This window comes from Cyprinus carpio, chromosome B2, assembly GCF_018340385.1.
Source record: "Cyprinus carpio isolate SPL01 chromosome B2, ASM1834038v1, whole genome shotgun sequence".
Classification (NCBI taxonomy): Eukaryota; Metazoa; Chordata; class Actinopteri; order Cypriniformes; family Cyprinidae; genus Cyprinus; species Cyprinus carpio.
Genome location: NC_056598.1, coordinates 11,578,982 through 11,597,395, shown reverse-complemented (window position 1 = coordinate 11,597,395; position 18,414 = coordinate 11,578,982). Strand labels below are relative to the sequence as shown.

The window sequence follows — 18,414 nt, the reverse complement described above, 5'->3', positions numbered from 1 at the left end:
TTTATGTAATCACAGACATGAGCAGCTAATCACATTAGTACAGACTTACGTCTGAGAGCTTATGACATTTTGTTGTGGGGAATTCACGTCCCCAGCTTCTCATCTGCATTAAAGCTGGCTTCTGCTCATCCTCCTCTGACTCCCATCATAACCTTTTTTTTCTGTCCCCTTTGTGCTGACCCCATAATTGTCAATGACTAATGTTCTTTGTTCTTGTACAATATGACGCACACACTTGGCTTGCACAGGCCTCCAGGATTGGGCAGGCTGGCAATATGAACCGCATTTTGTGTTGATCCTCTTCTGTATTTCGTGAGTTGTTCTTCTAAACAGCTCTGTTCTAACATTCTTGCAGAAATATGCACCACATGTTCAGTTCATGGTGCCTGGAGTAGAATATTTTGTATTTTGAAGCATTATTTTTTTTTTTTCTCTCATTGTTGTGGGAGGCTGCTTCCCAAAACTTGAAGAGCATTTATATTAGGTTACCTGTTTGGGTAACCTTGGCCAGACTGTTTACAGGTTAGATGCTGTTTCTGGCTATATTTGCGATTGACTATAAGCTATAAGCACACATTAATATTGGTAAAATTTAAAGGGATAGTTCACTCAAAAATTACTTTTCTGTCATTGTTTGCATGTGTTTTGCAGAATGTCCAAGTTGCTCTTTTTACATAATGTGAAAAATGTATTTTGTGTGTGTGTGTGTACTTGTTTATGTTACATTGTGGGGACCAAATGTCCATTTTAAAACCTGAAATCCATTTTTCTTTCTTTTTTTTTCCATGAGGGAAAAAATATTAAAAATAGTAAAGGATGTTTATCTGAATGTGTAACAATGCAAGTGGGTTTTCTGTAAGGGGTAGGTTTAGGGTTGCTTAGGGGATAGAAAGTATTGTTTGATTAGTATAAAAGTAATAGAAATCTATGGAAAGTCCCCACAATTCACAGAAACAAATGTGTGTTTGTGTGTGTGTATTGATTAGTAATTGGAAGGCCAACTTAGAAATAATTTGGTGTACAGACCTGACAGTTTGGCTAAAAATATTGTTTTGTCCCATCCTGATGATTTGGCTCAAATATATCAATTAGAGTAACTATATTGGCCTAATTTGCTTATTTGTGTTTTGTTTTGTATCAGTCACATTTATCAGCCAATACCAATATGACCATCTTTACAGTGGTCAACATCCAGTTTTGCTTTGTTGGTTGTATGGAAATGAAGAGCTTGGGCATTCTGCAAAAAAAAAAAAAAAAAAAAAAAGTCAAAATCTTAATTTCTGTTCCATGAAAGAAGAAAAATAATACAGGTTTGGAACAGCATAAGGGTGAGTTAAAGGGATAGTTCAACCCAAAATTAAAATTCTGTCATTAATTACCCTCATGCCATTCCAAACCCATAAGACCTTCATTCATCTTCAGAACACAAGTTAAGATCATTTTGATGAAATCCGAGAGCTTTCTGACCCTGCATAGACATCAGTGGTTCAACCGTAATTTATGAAGCTACAAGTAATTTATGAAGCTGCAAGAATACTTTTTGTGTGCAAAGAAAATAAAAACAATGACTTAATTCAACAATTTCCTCTCTTCTGTGTCAGTCTTTGATGAGCATTCGCGAGAGTACTATGATAAGTTCATCCAGACTCTACGTCAGAACTGATGTCACATGGTCTATTTTATCAATGTCCTTACTACCTTTCTGGACCTTGAACATGGTAATCCTGTTCCTGTCTATGCAGGGTCAAAAAGCTCTTGAATTTTATCAAAAGTATCTTAATTTGTTTTCTGAAGATGAAAAAAGGACTTATGGGTTTGAAACGACATGACAGTGAGTAATTAATGAGTAAATTAATTAATTTTTAATAATTACTTACATATGTTCATAAATATTTGTAGAATAGCTAAATGGTATAACATTATTAAATAAAGGACAGTCTCATGGAGTCTTTTGTATTTGTGGATCTGCTACGGTGAATTCATTTTAAGTCAAGTCCAGGCCCATTTGTGTTTAGATTCCAAAGGGACTGTAATTAAATTTTCTCCTGACACATGGTGTGAAAGTTTAAATGCTCCAGACTTGTAGAAAAGGGCATAGGTAAAGATGTGTGAGCAGTGAATGTGTGGGCTTAAAGGGGGGCTTTATCTAGGGAAGCTGCATTAATTTGGTTACTGTGGGTCAGAGAAGCTTTGACTATGATGGATGACATAACCCATAACGGGTCTCCATTGATCCAGCATCTAGCTACTGATCTCCTCTGCAATCCTACATCCCTGTTTTGCGTCCATTCCTCAGGGTGCACTTAAGCTTTTCTCTGCCCACCCGCCAGTCAATGGCACAGGCTGTGCCAAGGTGACGGCTGCCCTTTAACTAACAGCTTTAACAGCGCCCTGCCTCCCTCCTCTGAGCTCTCCCGGAGCTGTTTATGCATGAAGATGAAAAAGACTTTCAAAATCAGTACATATGCACACTCATTTAATATACAGCAGCAAGACCGTGTTGCTTAAAAATGTGCTACTTAAATATGAACCATTCTTGAATTTGACAGAGCAAGGGATGCTTGATATTTTAGTTATTGGTCAGTATTATTGTCGATTAGCAGTATTGGTCAATATTGGTTATGCATTACAGAATGTATGCCTATTTTTACATTTATGCCTATTTTTACGAAGCTAGAATATTTTTCCTCCAACTCGTCATCCAGATGAGTCCTCGGAGGAAAACGCCGTGTTAACTCGGATTACATGCAGGTCATAGCAAATAAAGCACCCAGATTTATGACCATGTATGTCATAATTGGGGCCTTCGATAACAGCGTACCTGTGGTGCGCAGGCTCCTGAGGCTCTGTAGAACGGTCTCGGGCGATCACTTTGGGTTAACCTTTCAAAATAATTCCAATCTGGTGATATTTCATGGTTCCTTAATCTTTCATAGTGCCTGGCTGCCCTATGCGTTCAGAGTCACCCAGAACTTTCTGTACCTTCTGTCTAGTACAGTTCTCAGCCTGGTGCCCCCTGCAAACCAAGCGTTATGCTCACTTATCTGTGTTCTCATGCAAACGTTCATCTTGAGGCCCAGGCCCAGACGGCCCTGGCCTATTGTCCGCATGCTTTCGATGTTCTGTGGTTCTCATAACAATGGCCCTATGAGAAGCCAGTTGGAATGCACTCGCATTAGCACCGGTGTGTGTTTTAGTATTGATGGCTCTGTCTAAACAGGAAGGTTTTCTCGGCAAGGCAGAATAACTCTATTGTTCTATCATGAGGGCAGAGTAATGAGGTAGTAACAATATTCCCTCATGATTGCTCGTCTCCGTCTTTGATCCAATATCATGTCGACAGTGGGAAAGACAGATAATGAGTCACGGCTTTGAAGACTTTAAATGCTGAAGTAATGCTAAACCTCCACTAAACCGCCTGGTCATATGATACAGATTACCTCTATTAAACAGGAAGCTCTTTTTTTCATCAACTTGTCGAAGACGCATGAGGGAACATTGAGCTAATTCTTTTAGTAAATGATTCTTCCCCTCAGTGGCTACATGTGGACCCTCCACCCAGGCAGTGTAAGAACTTTATTTAATCTTCATTTCTGTCAGTTCGGACACTTTTTTTCTTTCTTCTGTGGAACACAATAGTGGATATTATGAATTATGTGCTGGTCACTCTTTTCTGTGCAATTATAATGAATTCGACCATCAAAAAAGACACAAAAGCATATTTTTTTCTGTCTCTCACATAAAACTGTTGTATAACAACTTGAACTATGTGACTTCTTTGTAGGGTACTTTTCTGTGTCAGCCTCAGTTCTCATTTACTTGAGTATCAAAGATATTTTGTTTTCCACAGAAGTAGGTTTGGAGTGACATGAGGGTGAGTAAACGATAACAGAATTTTCATTTTTGGCTGAACTATCCCTATAAGATAGTTCTCCAGCAGTGTCTTAGGAGGAAAGCCATTACTTTAATGCTGTTCACAGAGGGAACTGCATAATTGTGCTCAGAATTTGTGTTCCGCACATTCTCCTAAATAATTTAATAACGTTAGAAAGTGGCGCACTCAACAGCAGCCTAACGCCGTGATCACTTAGAGAACAAATCCCCACTGGGAATTGATTTTCCTTTATTTATTTATTTATTTTTTAAGCTTCCCACTTATCCGATCATTTGTTTATCTGTGTTCTTTGGTCCATTGAATTCTGCATTTCTCTCTCTCTCAAGTCCTGCAAAAGCAAAGTGTTAATAAGTTTCATTTCAGACAACTTCCAAAGCCATTCGTCGCTTTGTCTGAAAGCATACATGTTGCTGTGAGAGTTTGCCGCAGATGCCAATGCATGGGATTTAACGAGGGGATTGTGCATGTTAATGAAGGAAACTGGAGATATTGAACCCATAGAGCAAAATGACTGGCTTGATGTAGAGTTAATTGAAAGCAAAACCCTGTAAAAGGTCTAAAACCCAGTTAATGGACAAGTTTCAGTAAAACAACCGTAGCTGATAGCATCGGACACATTTCCGCTCAGTGCACGAGTGAAAATGATAACTTGCTAATCTATTATTAATGAGAATGAATGGTTGGCTCCCTGCTTTGCGTATTGATCCTTGTACTCAATCCGGATCGGGTGTTTTTGCAGAGCGGGAATGCTGCTAATTGCCGGGTGTCCATTTGTCATCTCCACTCTAAAGCCTTTTTTCTTAAAAGCTGTATAAATGCTTAAAACATTCCCTTAAAATTCTGATGCATTTTGCAACACAAGTTTCCTCAAGGGAAGCCCTTAAATTACCCATTTTGTAAATGGCCGTAACTTCAAGACTCGAGTAAAACGTGTTCGCAAGTAAAAGTAAAGTTCTTTCATCTTGTCAGGAATTTGCGTCTCCTCTTACGCTGGCCACATGCCACTGTCTAAAGCATGACTCTTGTCTGTAGGAAATAAATGCTAACAGGTGTCCAAGGCCACCTGTTCTGGCGCCTGTGGATTTATTGAGTTGGTTAATACAAAAGGACTGGGACGACAGCGCAGCCACCTGGGAGGTCAGGGCCCGGTCCCTCTCATCTCCTCTTATGACCTGTGCTCTCAACAGTGTCTCTTTGAGCGTCAAGTAACCCTGAGCCCTGAACCTCTCTTCTGTCAATTCACAAACATGTTGAGGGCACAACTGCACTACGCCAATCTGTTGGCTTTGAGACTTTGAGAGCTGTACAAATGTTTCAAGAGCACCTAGAAGAAAAAGTGGCCACTGGAAAGGTCTTCTGGATTGCCATCTCAATCAGAATATATAATAAACACCACAATAATGTAACTTATCTGGCCTTTTTGCTTTTTAGCAAGCCCTGCATGGTTCCAAATGCACCCTGGGTTGGTTCTGACTAGACTAGGCCAGGATTATATATATTTATTTATTTATATTTATATTTTATTTATTTATTTTTCAAAAAGGGGTATCTGAAAAAAAAGAAAAACAAACAACAACAAAAAAAAACCCACTATATATAAAGCCATTATTTATTTCAGCAAGTTGCAAAGGCAATGATTCTCATTTTCATGTAGTTTAACTTGATGTACTAACACTAAAAGTTTAAAATGGCAGAAGCGCATAACAAAATTACCCAAAGTTTAAAATGAAAATAGACTAAAAAGTAAAAATTACTTGAAGATATCAGTAACTATAATAGTATTATAATGAAACTAAATGATACAATGATACTACTGTTAATTTATGTACTTAAGAATGTGATTTCACACATGATACTGCCTTTTTATGATTGAAACTATGTATTATTTATTTATTTATTTATTTTATTTTTTACACAATTACTTGATCATTTAAAAACAATTATTCTGACTATTGAAGGAGGAGTAATAATAATAATAATAATACTAATAATAATATATCAATTAATAAAATAATGATTACTAATTATTTTGTTGGAATAAATGTTATTACAAGATTTATTTATTTATGACTGACACAATTGCAAGATCATTATTTAAAATAATTTATTATGAGTATTGCCGCAGGTGCAGGAGTAAATAAAAATAATGTTTATAACAACAACTATTATTATTATTATTATTATTATTATTATTATTATTATTATTATTATTATTATTATTATTATTATCGTTATTATTGTTATTATTGTTTATAATGTTGGAATAATATTTTTTTTATTATAAGAATAACAACAGTAATAATGCTTGATGATTAGTTGAGTAGTAGTAGCAGAACTAAATGCATTAGGATTAGTAATTCATATTAATAGTATTATTAATATGAGTAATATAAGTAGTGTTGTTGTTTGTAGTTCTCTTAATTGCTGCAAAATGTATTTTCTTCCTTGTTTCAGTCTGTGTGTAAATGTTCATTATCCAAACAAAACATATGAAAGTTAGTGGTGAATGTGTTGTTGAGTGCTATTCTTAAAGACCATTGATTAATAAAGCCAAAGTTGGAATTGTTTGAATATCAGTAAAAAGTATTGACCAAACCAATTATCTACCTGTCTACACTCTCTTATTATCTGTCTTTCCCCTGGACCTCTGTAGTTCATTCATGCATCTCATCTGCCTAAACTCTCAGAAGTTTCTATGTACTTTAATTCGAAACATGTGCCCAGATGGGTTAATGCCCGCTGATCCTTGCTCGTAAACAATGGGAGGAAAACCCCCCACATGCTGAGTACATCTAATAGAATTGTCATGACAGATGTTAGAGCACTCTTGAATGTCAAAGTGGCACTAATCTCAAGCTTTAAATCTCACGCACACCCAAGTATCCATGTTTTGGGAAACTCCCAGCAAGGTAACTGGAGAATCTTGTTGGGGTTTTACCCATTAAACTACCAGCAGCTAACCACAAAAACTGCTACGAGGAGGCCATAAGCTCTCAAAACTACCTCTCCACTCTCTTGTGTGGTTATAAAGGAGATAAAAGTGGCCAGAAAGGCTTTTATGAGGGTATGCATTGCTCTGCGGTGCCAATCAAACCAGTCTCTAGAGGAACCGGCACGTAAATGTCATTTAAATGTCAGGCCAGCTAATACTCCTGTGGGTCATAGGGGTGCTGGTGTGGTACACATTGGCTTAGATTTTACGATGGAGCCACATGCAGGTGCATACACACAAACAGTCTCACAGTCTTCATCTTCTCAGATAAAGCTCCAGTGGGGGTTATGTCCTAGAGCAAGGGCAGCCCGAGCCGCCCGGCACACCGTACTGATGATTTAACAAACACCCTCTGTCTGCTAGTCAGTGCTTCTCCACCTTACCCGTAGGCGCTATGCTATGTTAACTAGGTATTGATTTTGTTTTCTTCAGCACCACTCCTCTGATCCCAGAGTATAAAGGAGGAAGGACACCTTTGCGGTGGCACCGTATTCCCTCGGCTTGTTCCCTCCAAGAGAATCATATGTACTACCACATGTAGTCTCCACACTGCTGTAATTTATCTCTCCCTTGACTAAGAGAGGATCAGATTCCCACCGTGGGCCGCCCACTACGACACTGCTATCTATTCCAGGGTGTCCCGTGGTTCAATGGAGATGTTTCACTGTGATGATGGATTTTGTGTCCTCCTCCTTATGAACGAGATTATCAGAAATCACGGGACTGATAAACTGAGATCAGGTTTAAGGTGGTTTTCAGGGTCCAGTTTGTGTACTGATTCTGATGAGATTCTGTTAGATTCAATAAGGATGGGTTTCTGATCTGATGGCATTAGTGAATGGGATTAGGAAACTGTAAATACAAGTAATATATTTAGTATAATATTTAATGTTTGCAAATGTATTTATTTACTGGGTGATGCGTTTGTTTTAACACATTGTTTTTTTTATTTCTTGTCTAAAATAAATCTAAAAGCATACTTGTATGTATTTATTTATATATTTATTTGTCAATTGCAGTGGATATACATTTGAGAATAGTTTGTATTTGTGTATTTTTACAAAGTTTCTCATCACTGTTGCCTCCATCTTTTTCACTAAACAAACACAGAAAGGCAATATTCCCTGTTTGTTCCCTGCTTTTTGAAATAGGCCTATATTTATTGTTAATCGTAATTGCATTAATAGCTATAGGTAGAAGAAAGTTACTTTGTGAACAAAATTCATTTTTGTTTTGGCCTGTATTTATTATAATATTTGATTAATTATATTAATACAATTATGTACTTTCTTTTATATTTTAGGAAACAGTTCCATCAAAAAAAATGTTTGGTGCATTTTCTAAACTAAGAATGTTGAAACCTTGCAAACCAGCGCACGTTTTATAAGGTCGAACACTGGCCTGCTTGTCCTTGAAGATTATTTCCCACCCTTGAGAGAGCAACTACAAATAGTTGCTTGTATTTTTTGATAATATCTGTATGCCATAATGTTTATATACCGTGAGATTCACCTGTCACCCGCATCACACACTATTTCCGCAGAATGTTGCGCAGTAGCTGCAATTCTGCCAAATGGTCTTTCTCTGCTTGATCTGGCATCAATGTCCTTCGAAGCAAGCCATTACGTGTTTGAAATGAATCAGCCGATATGTTCGGGTCTTTATCTTCTAGCTTGAGCAGTGATAAAACATGTCCTATTGTTGTTTTTTATTATAAATGCATGACAAAGATGCAGGGTGTGTGAGCATCTCTCCCAAAAAAACATGAACTGCAGCGTACTCCAACCGGCCTGTTTAAAAACAACTCTGAATGTTGTTTAGCCACAAGCTCTTAGCCATACTATTGACAACGTTCCTCCTTTTGAATACAGAATGAATTGTTTTGATTCCACGTGTCCACGTGCGAGTGTTTGTAAATTCTTGGGGCCACTTTTGGCAGCTGAGTCATATTAACAGTGTTTATTTTCTGTTTTCCAGGACTGTGGCATTTAATTTATTTTCTTTATTTAAAAAAATACATATATGTTCTAGGGACAGATTTATTAAACAGGGAAAATTAGCATTAGAGCGCAATTCCATAAAAGTGCCGATGGGAGGGGAAAATTCTGCGGGTGATTTACTAACAATGCGCACATTAAAGAACATAGACGCAGCTAGATTATTTCCATATTGACCAGCGCAATCTTCCAAGAGCAGCGCAAATTACCACCTGCTTTAAGACATGCTTTTTTGGGGCGTTAATAACGTTAATAAAACGTTAGTAAATCGCATTGCTTGATTCTTTTTAATACTCTCCTCACATAAATTTTGCATCTGAAAGGGAAACTACAAATGCGTATCCAGTAAAGCCAGGCACAAAAATAACTGTCCACATCTTTTCAGTGCTAATTCTTAACTCTGTGTCTTTAGTGAATCCTGACAATACTATTTTAACGACAAAAGATGGTTTGCGCTGGCGCAAGCTGTTAGTAAATCTGGCCCCTAGTGTTGTCGGTCTAGGTTGTCACAATAATGTGATCAATAATGTGATTAATGTATTTGTTTTAAGGACTACTGATGTATTCAATGTATATTTTGAATTTTCTATGTCTGTCAATTTAACACTTAAATTTTGTGATTATATAGAAAAATGTTACATTTTAACAATTAAATCAACTATTTTTTCGCAATTAATGCATATTTTATAGGGCTCCAGTGTGATTTAATTATTACAAAATTAAAGTTAATCTTTTTTCATGTTCTTTGTTTTATAATTAATTTCACTAAATTAATGTGTTAAATTGACAGAACTAGACGTACCACATCATAACATAATGCAGGGTTCTCAAGACATTCAACTATTTGTATCTTCACACGTCTTAATGTGCTGCTTATGACTGACTTTTAAAGCTGTTTTTGACAATGTTTGTCAGTTGGTAGCTCTAGTAATTTTTATTAATGTTACAATCTCTGTTATACACAGAATGGGCCATTTTGACATATGTTGACTTGAGGGCGAAAGTTAGCTTAGTTCCCGTGTGAAGAATTCCCGTTCATAACTAGTTTAACATGGTTTTGCATGATCACAGTTCAGGAACTAATGGCTGATCTCTTTCTCTCTCTGTTTTTTTCTTTCTACCTCACTTTTCAGGCTTGCCAAATTTCATCAAATCTCCAGAGGACCAGACAGGGATTTCGGGAGGAGTGGCATCCTTTGTGTGCCAAGCAGCGGGTGAGCCCAAGCCCCGGATCACATGGATGAAGAAAGGAAAGAAAGTTAGCTCCCAGCGCTTTGAGGTGACTAACTGTCTTTCCCTGCCTCTCCTTAGCATGTCAGTGTCTCTCCCATGCCACCTCATCATGATGCCTTTCTTTTTCCCATCATCAGTTGTTTTCGCAACACTCTTGCTTTTCTTCTTACGCTCACATATTCTTTTATGTTGACGTCAGCCACCTTACAACACTCTGTGTTGTCCCTCTGTTCCCTTTGCCCTCTTTCCTGTTCTCTTTGTGTTATGGTTTGAGCTGAGATCTGAAGCGATTGTACCAAGGATGCAAATCTTTGAATGGTTCGGGGTCAGTTTGGAGCACCATTATTTTTCAACAGGGAACAAAGCAGCTTTTTTTTTTTTTTTTTTTTTTTTTTTTTTTTTTAAGATATTTATTTATAAAGTAAAAGTATTTATATTTTATTTTTGCATGTGTTTTGCATTTCATTTTATTATATGTTACTTATTTGCTTACTTACAAGCAAACAAGAAGTATAAAGGACTCCTAAAAACAAAAAAACAAAAAACTTTTTTTTTTTCCATTTCAGAGCAAAAATTATATAAATAAATATGGCTAAATGTAATTTTTTTTTGTTTTAAGTCTTTCAAAATGGTACATTTTCAAATGTGTCTTCAGTGTACATACACTTTTTTGGAACTGCTTTGTCAAATATTGTCAAAATATATTGCAAATTTTTTTTTCAACCATGTTGCCTAGCCCTGCTCTTTACCTTAATGAGGCAGTGCAGATCTCTAAGTAGCCTTAATACACTAAATGTATCATGTCTTAAGTATTCTGTTCTAGCCCTAGGGATGTAACAATTCAAACAAGTAACGATTCGATTCGATTCACAATTTTGATTTCACAATTTGATTCGATTCACAATTTTTTTTTTTTTTTACAAAATGAGATATAAGACAAATTATAAATTAAATGTGTCCTTTTATTATTGCTTGGACAAAATGCTGCACATTTCTTTGTGAAATTGAAATATAACACTATAATAATAAAATATTAATATAGCACTTGCATATTATTGCTCTTTTGTTGGTTTTGATTGCTTCTGTTGTCCTCATTTTAAGTCGCTTTGGATAAAAGTTTTTGCTAAATAACAAAATTTAAATATAATGTAAAATTACGATTTATGTAAATAACTAAATTGAAATTTTAAAACAAGACCCAAACCAACTAAATAAGTGACTTAAATAAAAGAAATATCTTCATGTAAACAAAATAAGGCTTTGTCTGTGCTCTTTACATTCAAAATTAGAGGCAGGCAACCACTGCATTTTAACCATTATCCAAACAAAGATGCTGCATACATGCAACATGAGCAATTTTTAATCTAAATTAGATTGTATAATTCCGAAATTTGAAGCAAAAAACAGAATGATTTGACTTGAGTTTTGTGAAACAATAAAAAAAAATATAATATCTGCATGAAACCGAAACAGCAGACGAGCTGAATAAGACGCAGAATCACTCTCTGCCAGCAGGTGGCACTTAAAGCATTTCCTTGGTTTCCACTGTAAACAAAGCAGCGCTGCACTTATGAACTTTAATGTGCATTATACAGAGGCAAGATGAAAAGAAAAAATACCAACTAAACTTTTCTAAAGACAGTAAGTTCCCCTCAGACATGCATTCATATAAACGTCTACCCCTAATTGAATCGCGATTTGTTTAGCATCTCAACCGATTCGAATCGTCACATATTTGAATCGATTTACAACCGGCTCGCGGTTTATCGTTACATCCCTATCTAGCCCCATAACACACCTTGTTGATTTGAAATCTTCAGCACCATGGCAAGGCTAAAATTTGTGTAAATTGTAAAATAGCATTTCATTTTTTTAAACGCATGAGGACATAAAGCCTATGCCATCAACAGTTGTCACAGTATCCACCATGGATAGACGTGGCAGTTCTAGGAGAATAACTCAAGACAGTACTTGGCTGAAAGTTCAGAGGGAAGTGATTAAAGACCCACCGCTCTTTGAAGAAATATGATCTGTCTGAAGGTTTGTCGTAATTTTAAGACGAGAAGAGAGAAAAATATTTGACAGTGTGTCTTTCTTTCTCAGGTGATTGAATTTGATGATGGCTCGGGCTCAGTTCTCCGCATACAGCCGCTGCGTACTCACAGAGACGAGGCCATCTACGAGTGCACAGCCACCAACAGCGTGGGAGAAATCAACACCAGTGCCAAACTTACTGTGCTGGAAGGTAAGACGCCCCTGTTGGCATTTGATGGCCCTTGATTTGACAAGTATTTCATAAATTCCTGCTTTTTTGCATAAGCTTTGACCTTTAATTGGACAGGCTAGTGTAGAATGACAGGAAAAGATGGGATGATTGGGAGTGTGGATTTGAACAATATCTGACCAATTTATTTTTATTGACCAATGTATCCATTTTAAAATCCTCAAGCCATTACAACTTATGAAATTATTAGTTATAATAATGTTGATTATAATATATATATATATATATATATATATATATATATATATATATATATATATATATTTCATTGAATATATCATTGAAATGGCTAGTAGATTGTAAAATTAATACATTTGAAAAGGAAATAATGTGGCTTTTATAAAGTATTTATAAAGATTTATTGTTAGTCAAAGCAGTTGTACATTGATTTTACATCTATATTGATCGTCTTGACAGATGGTTTCTTTCATGAACATGTGTATAGTGTCTTGCATCAATAGTAGCGTATTAGGTTGTAAACCCTCATTTTAAGAATAACCCCCTGACCCATATTTCCATTGCCCCTGGATTGCATGCAAGTCATCAATACATTCATATGCCGAGAAATAAGAGTGAAGCATGAGACTGGAACACTATTAAAAGGAATAACTTAAAACATCCCCAGAATTCCTTGTAGTAACGGCTGACCCACCCCAGCACCATGTGTTTGGTATTACACAGTGTAATCCCCTTTAATCTTATTTTTCACCTCCGTGTACGAGCAGACAAATGCCATTTAGTTGAAATTAGAAGCGTTGAATGAAGAAATCATCTGATGAATGTTGAGTCCTCTGGCCCTGTTCAGAGAGGAAGAGGAAGAGAGAGGTGCCATATTGAAGGCAGGCAGTTTGGCTCTTTTAGCAGCTTTCCACAGTGAAGTGGATAAGCTGGACGCCCACAGGATCCTGCAGGACAGAATGAACTCTATTTATAGCTCATTGTTCATAGCGAGCAATGCATCATTTGTGTCCTACAGCAGTGCTGAAAGACCAGCACAAAGGAGAAGTTGAATGATAATGATGTTCTCTAATGACTTACTAAAGGATGTTCTCTGCGGCACATTTGGAGGGTCTTGGGAATCTCTGCCAGAAATGCAATCACCTCATCTTAAACGCATCGAAATTATATTAGGCTGAAATATAACACATTCATTTTGATCACTGTTCAACCAGGGCGGAACTGTGGTGCTTACACTGCTTTAAATCCAATAGGTAGTGTTTCTTTTGCCTTTCATGTCTCGGTTTTCTTGGAAAAGAGATGGTATATGAATATGATAATGATTCGGTACCAAGGTGTATTTCACATTATACAGTCAGCCAGTCATTATGGCAATATAAACACAATTAGCTTGACATTTAGTATTAAATTGAGAGAACTATGTAAAGTGATATGAGAGAAGTGAGCACAGTTATGAGGGAAAGCAGTTGTCGCATGATTGACTAATTAGAATAGTTAAACATGACGCAACCTTAAGCAGTGTAGTGTTTTTGTGTTTTAAGTTTTTTGAGTTTTGCTTCTTTTGTGTTGTTTTTATTCGTGTATGTGTTTTGCTTTTGTTTTTTGTTTCAGTTTTGTTTGGTTGAATGTTGCGAGGTGGAAGGGGGAAAAAAAATGACCGTATCTCTCGAACAACAAGCAATTATGTACTTAAGAGAGTTAAAGTTCTTAATGTTGAATGACCTGCTTTTGCACACTTGTGCTAATGTGCTAGAACTTGTTTCAGTCACAGGAATCACTCCCACCTGAGTTTAGCTAGCACAGGAAAATATGAGTCACTGCGTCTGCCTTTCTGATTAGCTACTTGAATCATATTGCTAAACAATTAATGTGAACTTAACATAATTGAACCCCATTTAAACAGATGGCAATTATGAGAGCATTTCTCTTGTGATTATGATTTGTATGGTTGCTCTAAAAGCATGAACAAGTCCTTTTCCTTAGAGGGCCACTGATGCGTCCTGACACGGCTTCAGGGTTGGTGTGTCGCCACACACTAAACATTGTGAGGAATACCAGCAGGTTTTCATTTCAACTTCCAGGCTGCACTTGCACCAAGGTTGTGGGTGTTAGTTGCTCACAGCTGTTGCCTGTTGAATAAAAATTTGCCATGCCTCTGTTGTAATCACATTGTGCCAACATGGGCCTCTGTGTGAATTCATAATGACTTTGTCTAGCTGCACCCCATTTATGCTCCTCATTTCTCTGTAGCGGAGAGATTTGACGTTATCGACACTCAAGGACTGCAGCGAAGACTGAATGCAGAGCAGTTTGTTACATGTACCTTTTGCATTGTTTGGTTTAATCATTTTCATTCCATCCGCTAAATCAGAAGGCATTTGCCCCAGAACTTTTTCTGCCATCCCTACAGATGGTAAATAAAATTAAAAAAAAAAAGTTCTTGACTTGTCTCATATTGACGTGATGATGTACATCCTTTCATGTGTCACATAGTGAGGAATTAGAAAGACACCTAACATCCTCTGAACCCACGGGAATGCTTTTAATTCATGGATCAGTGCAATGTAGATTGAGGATGCGGTTTCCTCATTAAAGCTCTACAGGTAACTCCAGGAGCTCTTGTCTATCAAAGTGTCTCCTGCCCGACAGTGCATTTAATAAACATTACTCATATTGTCAGTGAATGAATACTGAACGAGCAGTTTGGAGCAAACTTCATGTATTACACTTTTAAACCAGTGATACAGTAAGTAGGGATGGAAATTGAGAGGAATTGAACAATTGGCACTCCAATTCAGATTTCACTTAGTGATTCCATTAACAGTTATTTTTGTTATTCTGAGGAGAAAAAGAATGACCATTTATTGGAAAACCATTCAAATTGCATTCACTAGCAGCAGCTTGTTTATAGTCTCATGTTTCAAACACCAGAACTGTTCAGTTCTTATCAGATCAGATTATATTGTACAGTTATCTAAAAAAAAAAAAAAAACAGGTTATTACCTGTTCACATTTATTGCCTCCAACAGCTTTTATTTTTAGTTCTGTATTTTTGTGTTTATTTACCAAATCAGTTTGTGAAGCATGTCCTGTGTTGCACATATGTGAGGGAAAAAGTGTCAAGAAGCAAAGTATTCACAAGAAACAATGAATCACACTCTTGAAAGTTTTAGGAGGCTCTGATTTAATCCCGATGTTTTGTTTGCGTCGGTGGAGCAATGCAGATTCTAGAATTGTTAACGACACCAAATGTTTTTGTTTATATTTTTTTTACAAAGCCAGTTCAAATGAAGATTCAGTTCTCAGTCCCTCGCAGTTCTAAACATTTTTCCACCTAGTCAAGTAAAGGCAAAGACCAATCTGAATCAGTATCGCCCATGTTACTGACACCATTTGTCATCGACTATGCATATCATTACAACAAGATTTTTTTTTTCTTTTTTTTTTTCTTGACGTGAAGAATGACAGTTCGGGTCATTTTCCTGAATGAAAACTTTTCGTTTTCCTGGAAGGGCATAATTTGCTTATGCACATTCCAGGGAAGCGCTCTCACGTTGGCTCTGGTCTCCAACTGCTTCCCCGGCTCCAGTCAACGGTCCGTGTCACGAGTTTAATTTCTCCCACCATCTGCTGGCTTGAAGCCCAGCGCTGTAGATCATGAGCGTTTGACAGTTACAAACTGCGTCTGTCGAGGGCGGCCTCTCCCAAGGACTCGTGCAATATGGCTGGGTGGAATCACTCACCTGGAGTCTGTATCGGCATCCCTGCCACTTTTTCGAGGGCTTTGCGGTTTAACTTCAATTACTGGATTTTGAATAAAGACTAGTTTGAGTTGCAGCTTTAACCTGCGGCTTGTGCAATCCAAATTAAAGGCTGTTTTCCCTCATTTTGACTAACATCAGTAATTAATCCTGATGGAACATGTTTGTAGCTGCCAGATCTCATTGCAGATGCGTTTACATCCCTTGCCTGTGTAGTCAGCTCTTTCCAATGCAGTTTAGTTGGAGGAAATGACCTCAGATGTGTGAGACAGGCTTTAAATCTTTATGTAGTGGCTAATCTCTGACTGATGTTGCTCTGGTAATTGTGAATAAGCAGCCCTGTGGCTCTGACAGCCATGCTCACTAGGCCGTGTAATTGGAGCAGTTCACACTTTGAGTCTTCGTATGTCCGACAGCCTGGTCAGTGTAGCTTCAGGCGGAAATGGTCATAGGTTTTCACTTTCAAAAGCTAAATAAATTGAATAATGTAGTCCGGTGAACAGGAGAGGTAGAAGTGAAGGTAAAAATATTTGAAATTCTGTGATCAGGTAATAAAATATGAGGCTGTGCTGTATAGTGGACATAATTTAGGTTGCAGAAATAGATTATATATAGCAATTTACTGACTAATAAAAAATCATTTGATTAAAATGCCATTTTATTAGGTAATTTCACCAAATGCCATCCTTCCACAAATATATGCCTGGCATGTAATCCATAAAAGAGTTAGTCACTATATTGTTATATAACAAATTGGCATGTTGGAATGAATTCAGCTTTGCAATCAAATGCATAAATGATATTTTAAAATGTGTTTGAATAGAAAACCGTTACTTTAAACTGTAACAGTATTTCACAATATTGCTGTTTTTATTGTAATTTTGTTCAAATAAATGCAGCCTTGGTGAGCATAAGGGTCTAAAATATTAAAATTATCTTACTGGCGCCAAACAACAGCAACAAAAACTTCACTTTAAAATATATTTAATAGGAATAATATATTTACTTTTTACTGGCATCTGAGAGTATTTGCATATTAACCAAAAATATTCAAATCAAATCTTTTACTTCAGCAAAATGTATTCAAAACTCTTTTTAAGATGCAACTGGGGTGGGGGAAAAAAGCTAAAGGCACAGGACGTTCCAAGACTGTGAACGTAATGTATTCAAGTTTCATGGTTATCTGTGTTTCAGGTTGTTGGTTTGACAAGATGTGGTAGGACTGGCAGCTATACAGTCTGTTTTATGTTTAGTTTGATTAGCTCAGTGTCAGGGCTCTAGCACAGCCTGAAGTGAAGATGTGTTAATAGAGAGGTTCATGTGTTTGATCCGTGAAAGAATAAGTAAAGGCTGTCACATACACCGAGCCGAGGGGGCTTCATTTACAGCTGTTGCCATCTTACACTATTCTCATATACTTTAAAGTGAACTCTATTAGATGTAATTCAATTAAAGGGTGTTTGAATGTGTCAATGCTGCTTGTGTTTCTGTGGATCAGTTATGTTTTTTTTAAAAGAGGACATTTTAGATTTTAAATGGTTTCTTAATGATTATTATTTATATTTTCTAATTATAATATTTATTATTATTTACTGTATTTTTGATCAAATAAATGCAGACATGGATCATGTGACACTGAAAACTGGAGTAATGGCTGCTGAAAATTTAGCTCTGCTCTGACAGGAATAAATTACATTGTAAAATATATTAAAATAGAAAACAGTTATTTTAAATTTTAATGATGTTAATGATATTTTTAATGTTATTTATATTAATATTCCTCTTTTTTTACTATAGCTATGAAATAAATTCAGTCTTGGTGAGCATAAGAGACTTCTTTGTCCACCCCTATTTCAAAAACATTAAAATATTATACAGCCTCTAAGCTTTTATAATTATACTATCCTTTACTGATATTTTATTTGTAATTATAATTCTATGTTTATAATATGTAAGTTTTATTTTATTATTTTATTTGCTGTTATATTAATTTAATCATAATATAATTAATCTTATATATTAACCATTTACTATATTTACTTTATTTAATTTTTTTTTTTTTTTTTTTTTTTTTTTTTTTTGCTGATGGCCTGTATCAGACCAAGTGTGCTAATTATGATCCATAGGATATTAGTAATATTTAATAATAATAATAGTAATAATAAAATATAATAGTAGTAATAATTCAAAATGGCAACATATGCCATTTATATCTTTTTTATATTTTTATATTTTATAAATAATACCAGTTTAGCTACCAATATACTGTGCATTTCTAGTAAGCTAAGAAAATG

The 18,414-nt window shown here is 36.1% G+C and overlaps 1 protein-coding gene across 1 annotated transcript in view; it reads left to right on the top strand.

Moving 5' to 3' along the window:
* Positions 1 to 18,414, top strand: part of ptprfb (protein tyrosine phosphatase receptor type Fb) — a 185,210-nt gene that overhangs the window by 79,500 nt on the left and 87,296 nt on the right. Inside the window, exons 3-4 of the mRNA XM_042718042.1 lie at positions 10,018 to 10,163; positions 12,221 to 12,362. Of these exons, the coding sequence (XP_042573976.1) occupies positions 10,018 to 10,163; positions 12,221 to 12,362 (288 nt within the window). The remainder of the gene's footprint in view (positions 1 to 10,017; positions 10,164 to 12,220; positions 12,363 to 18,414) is intronic.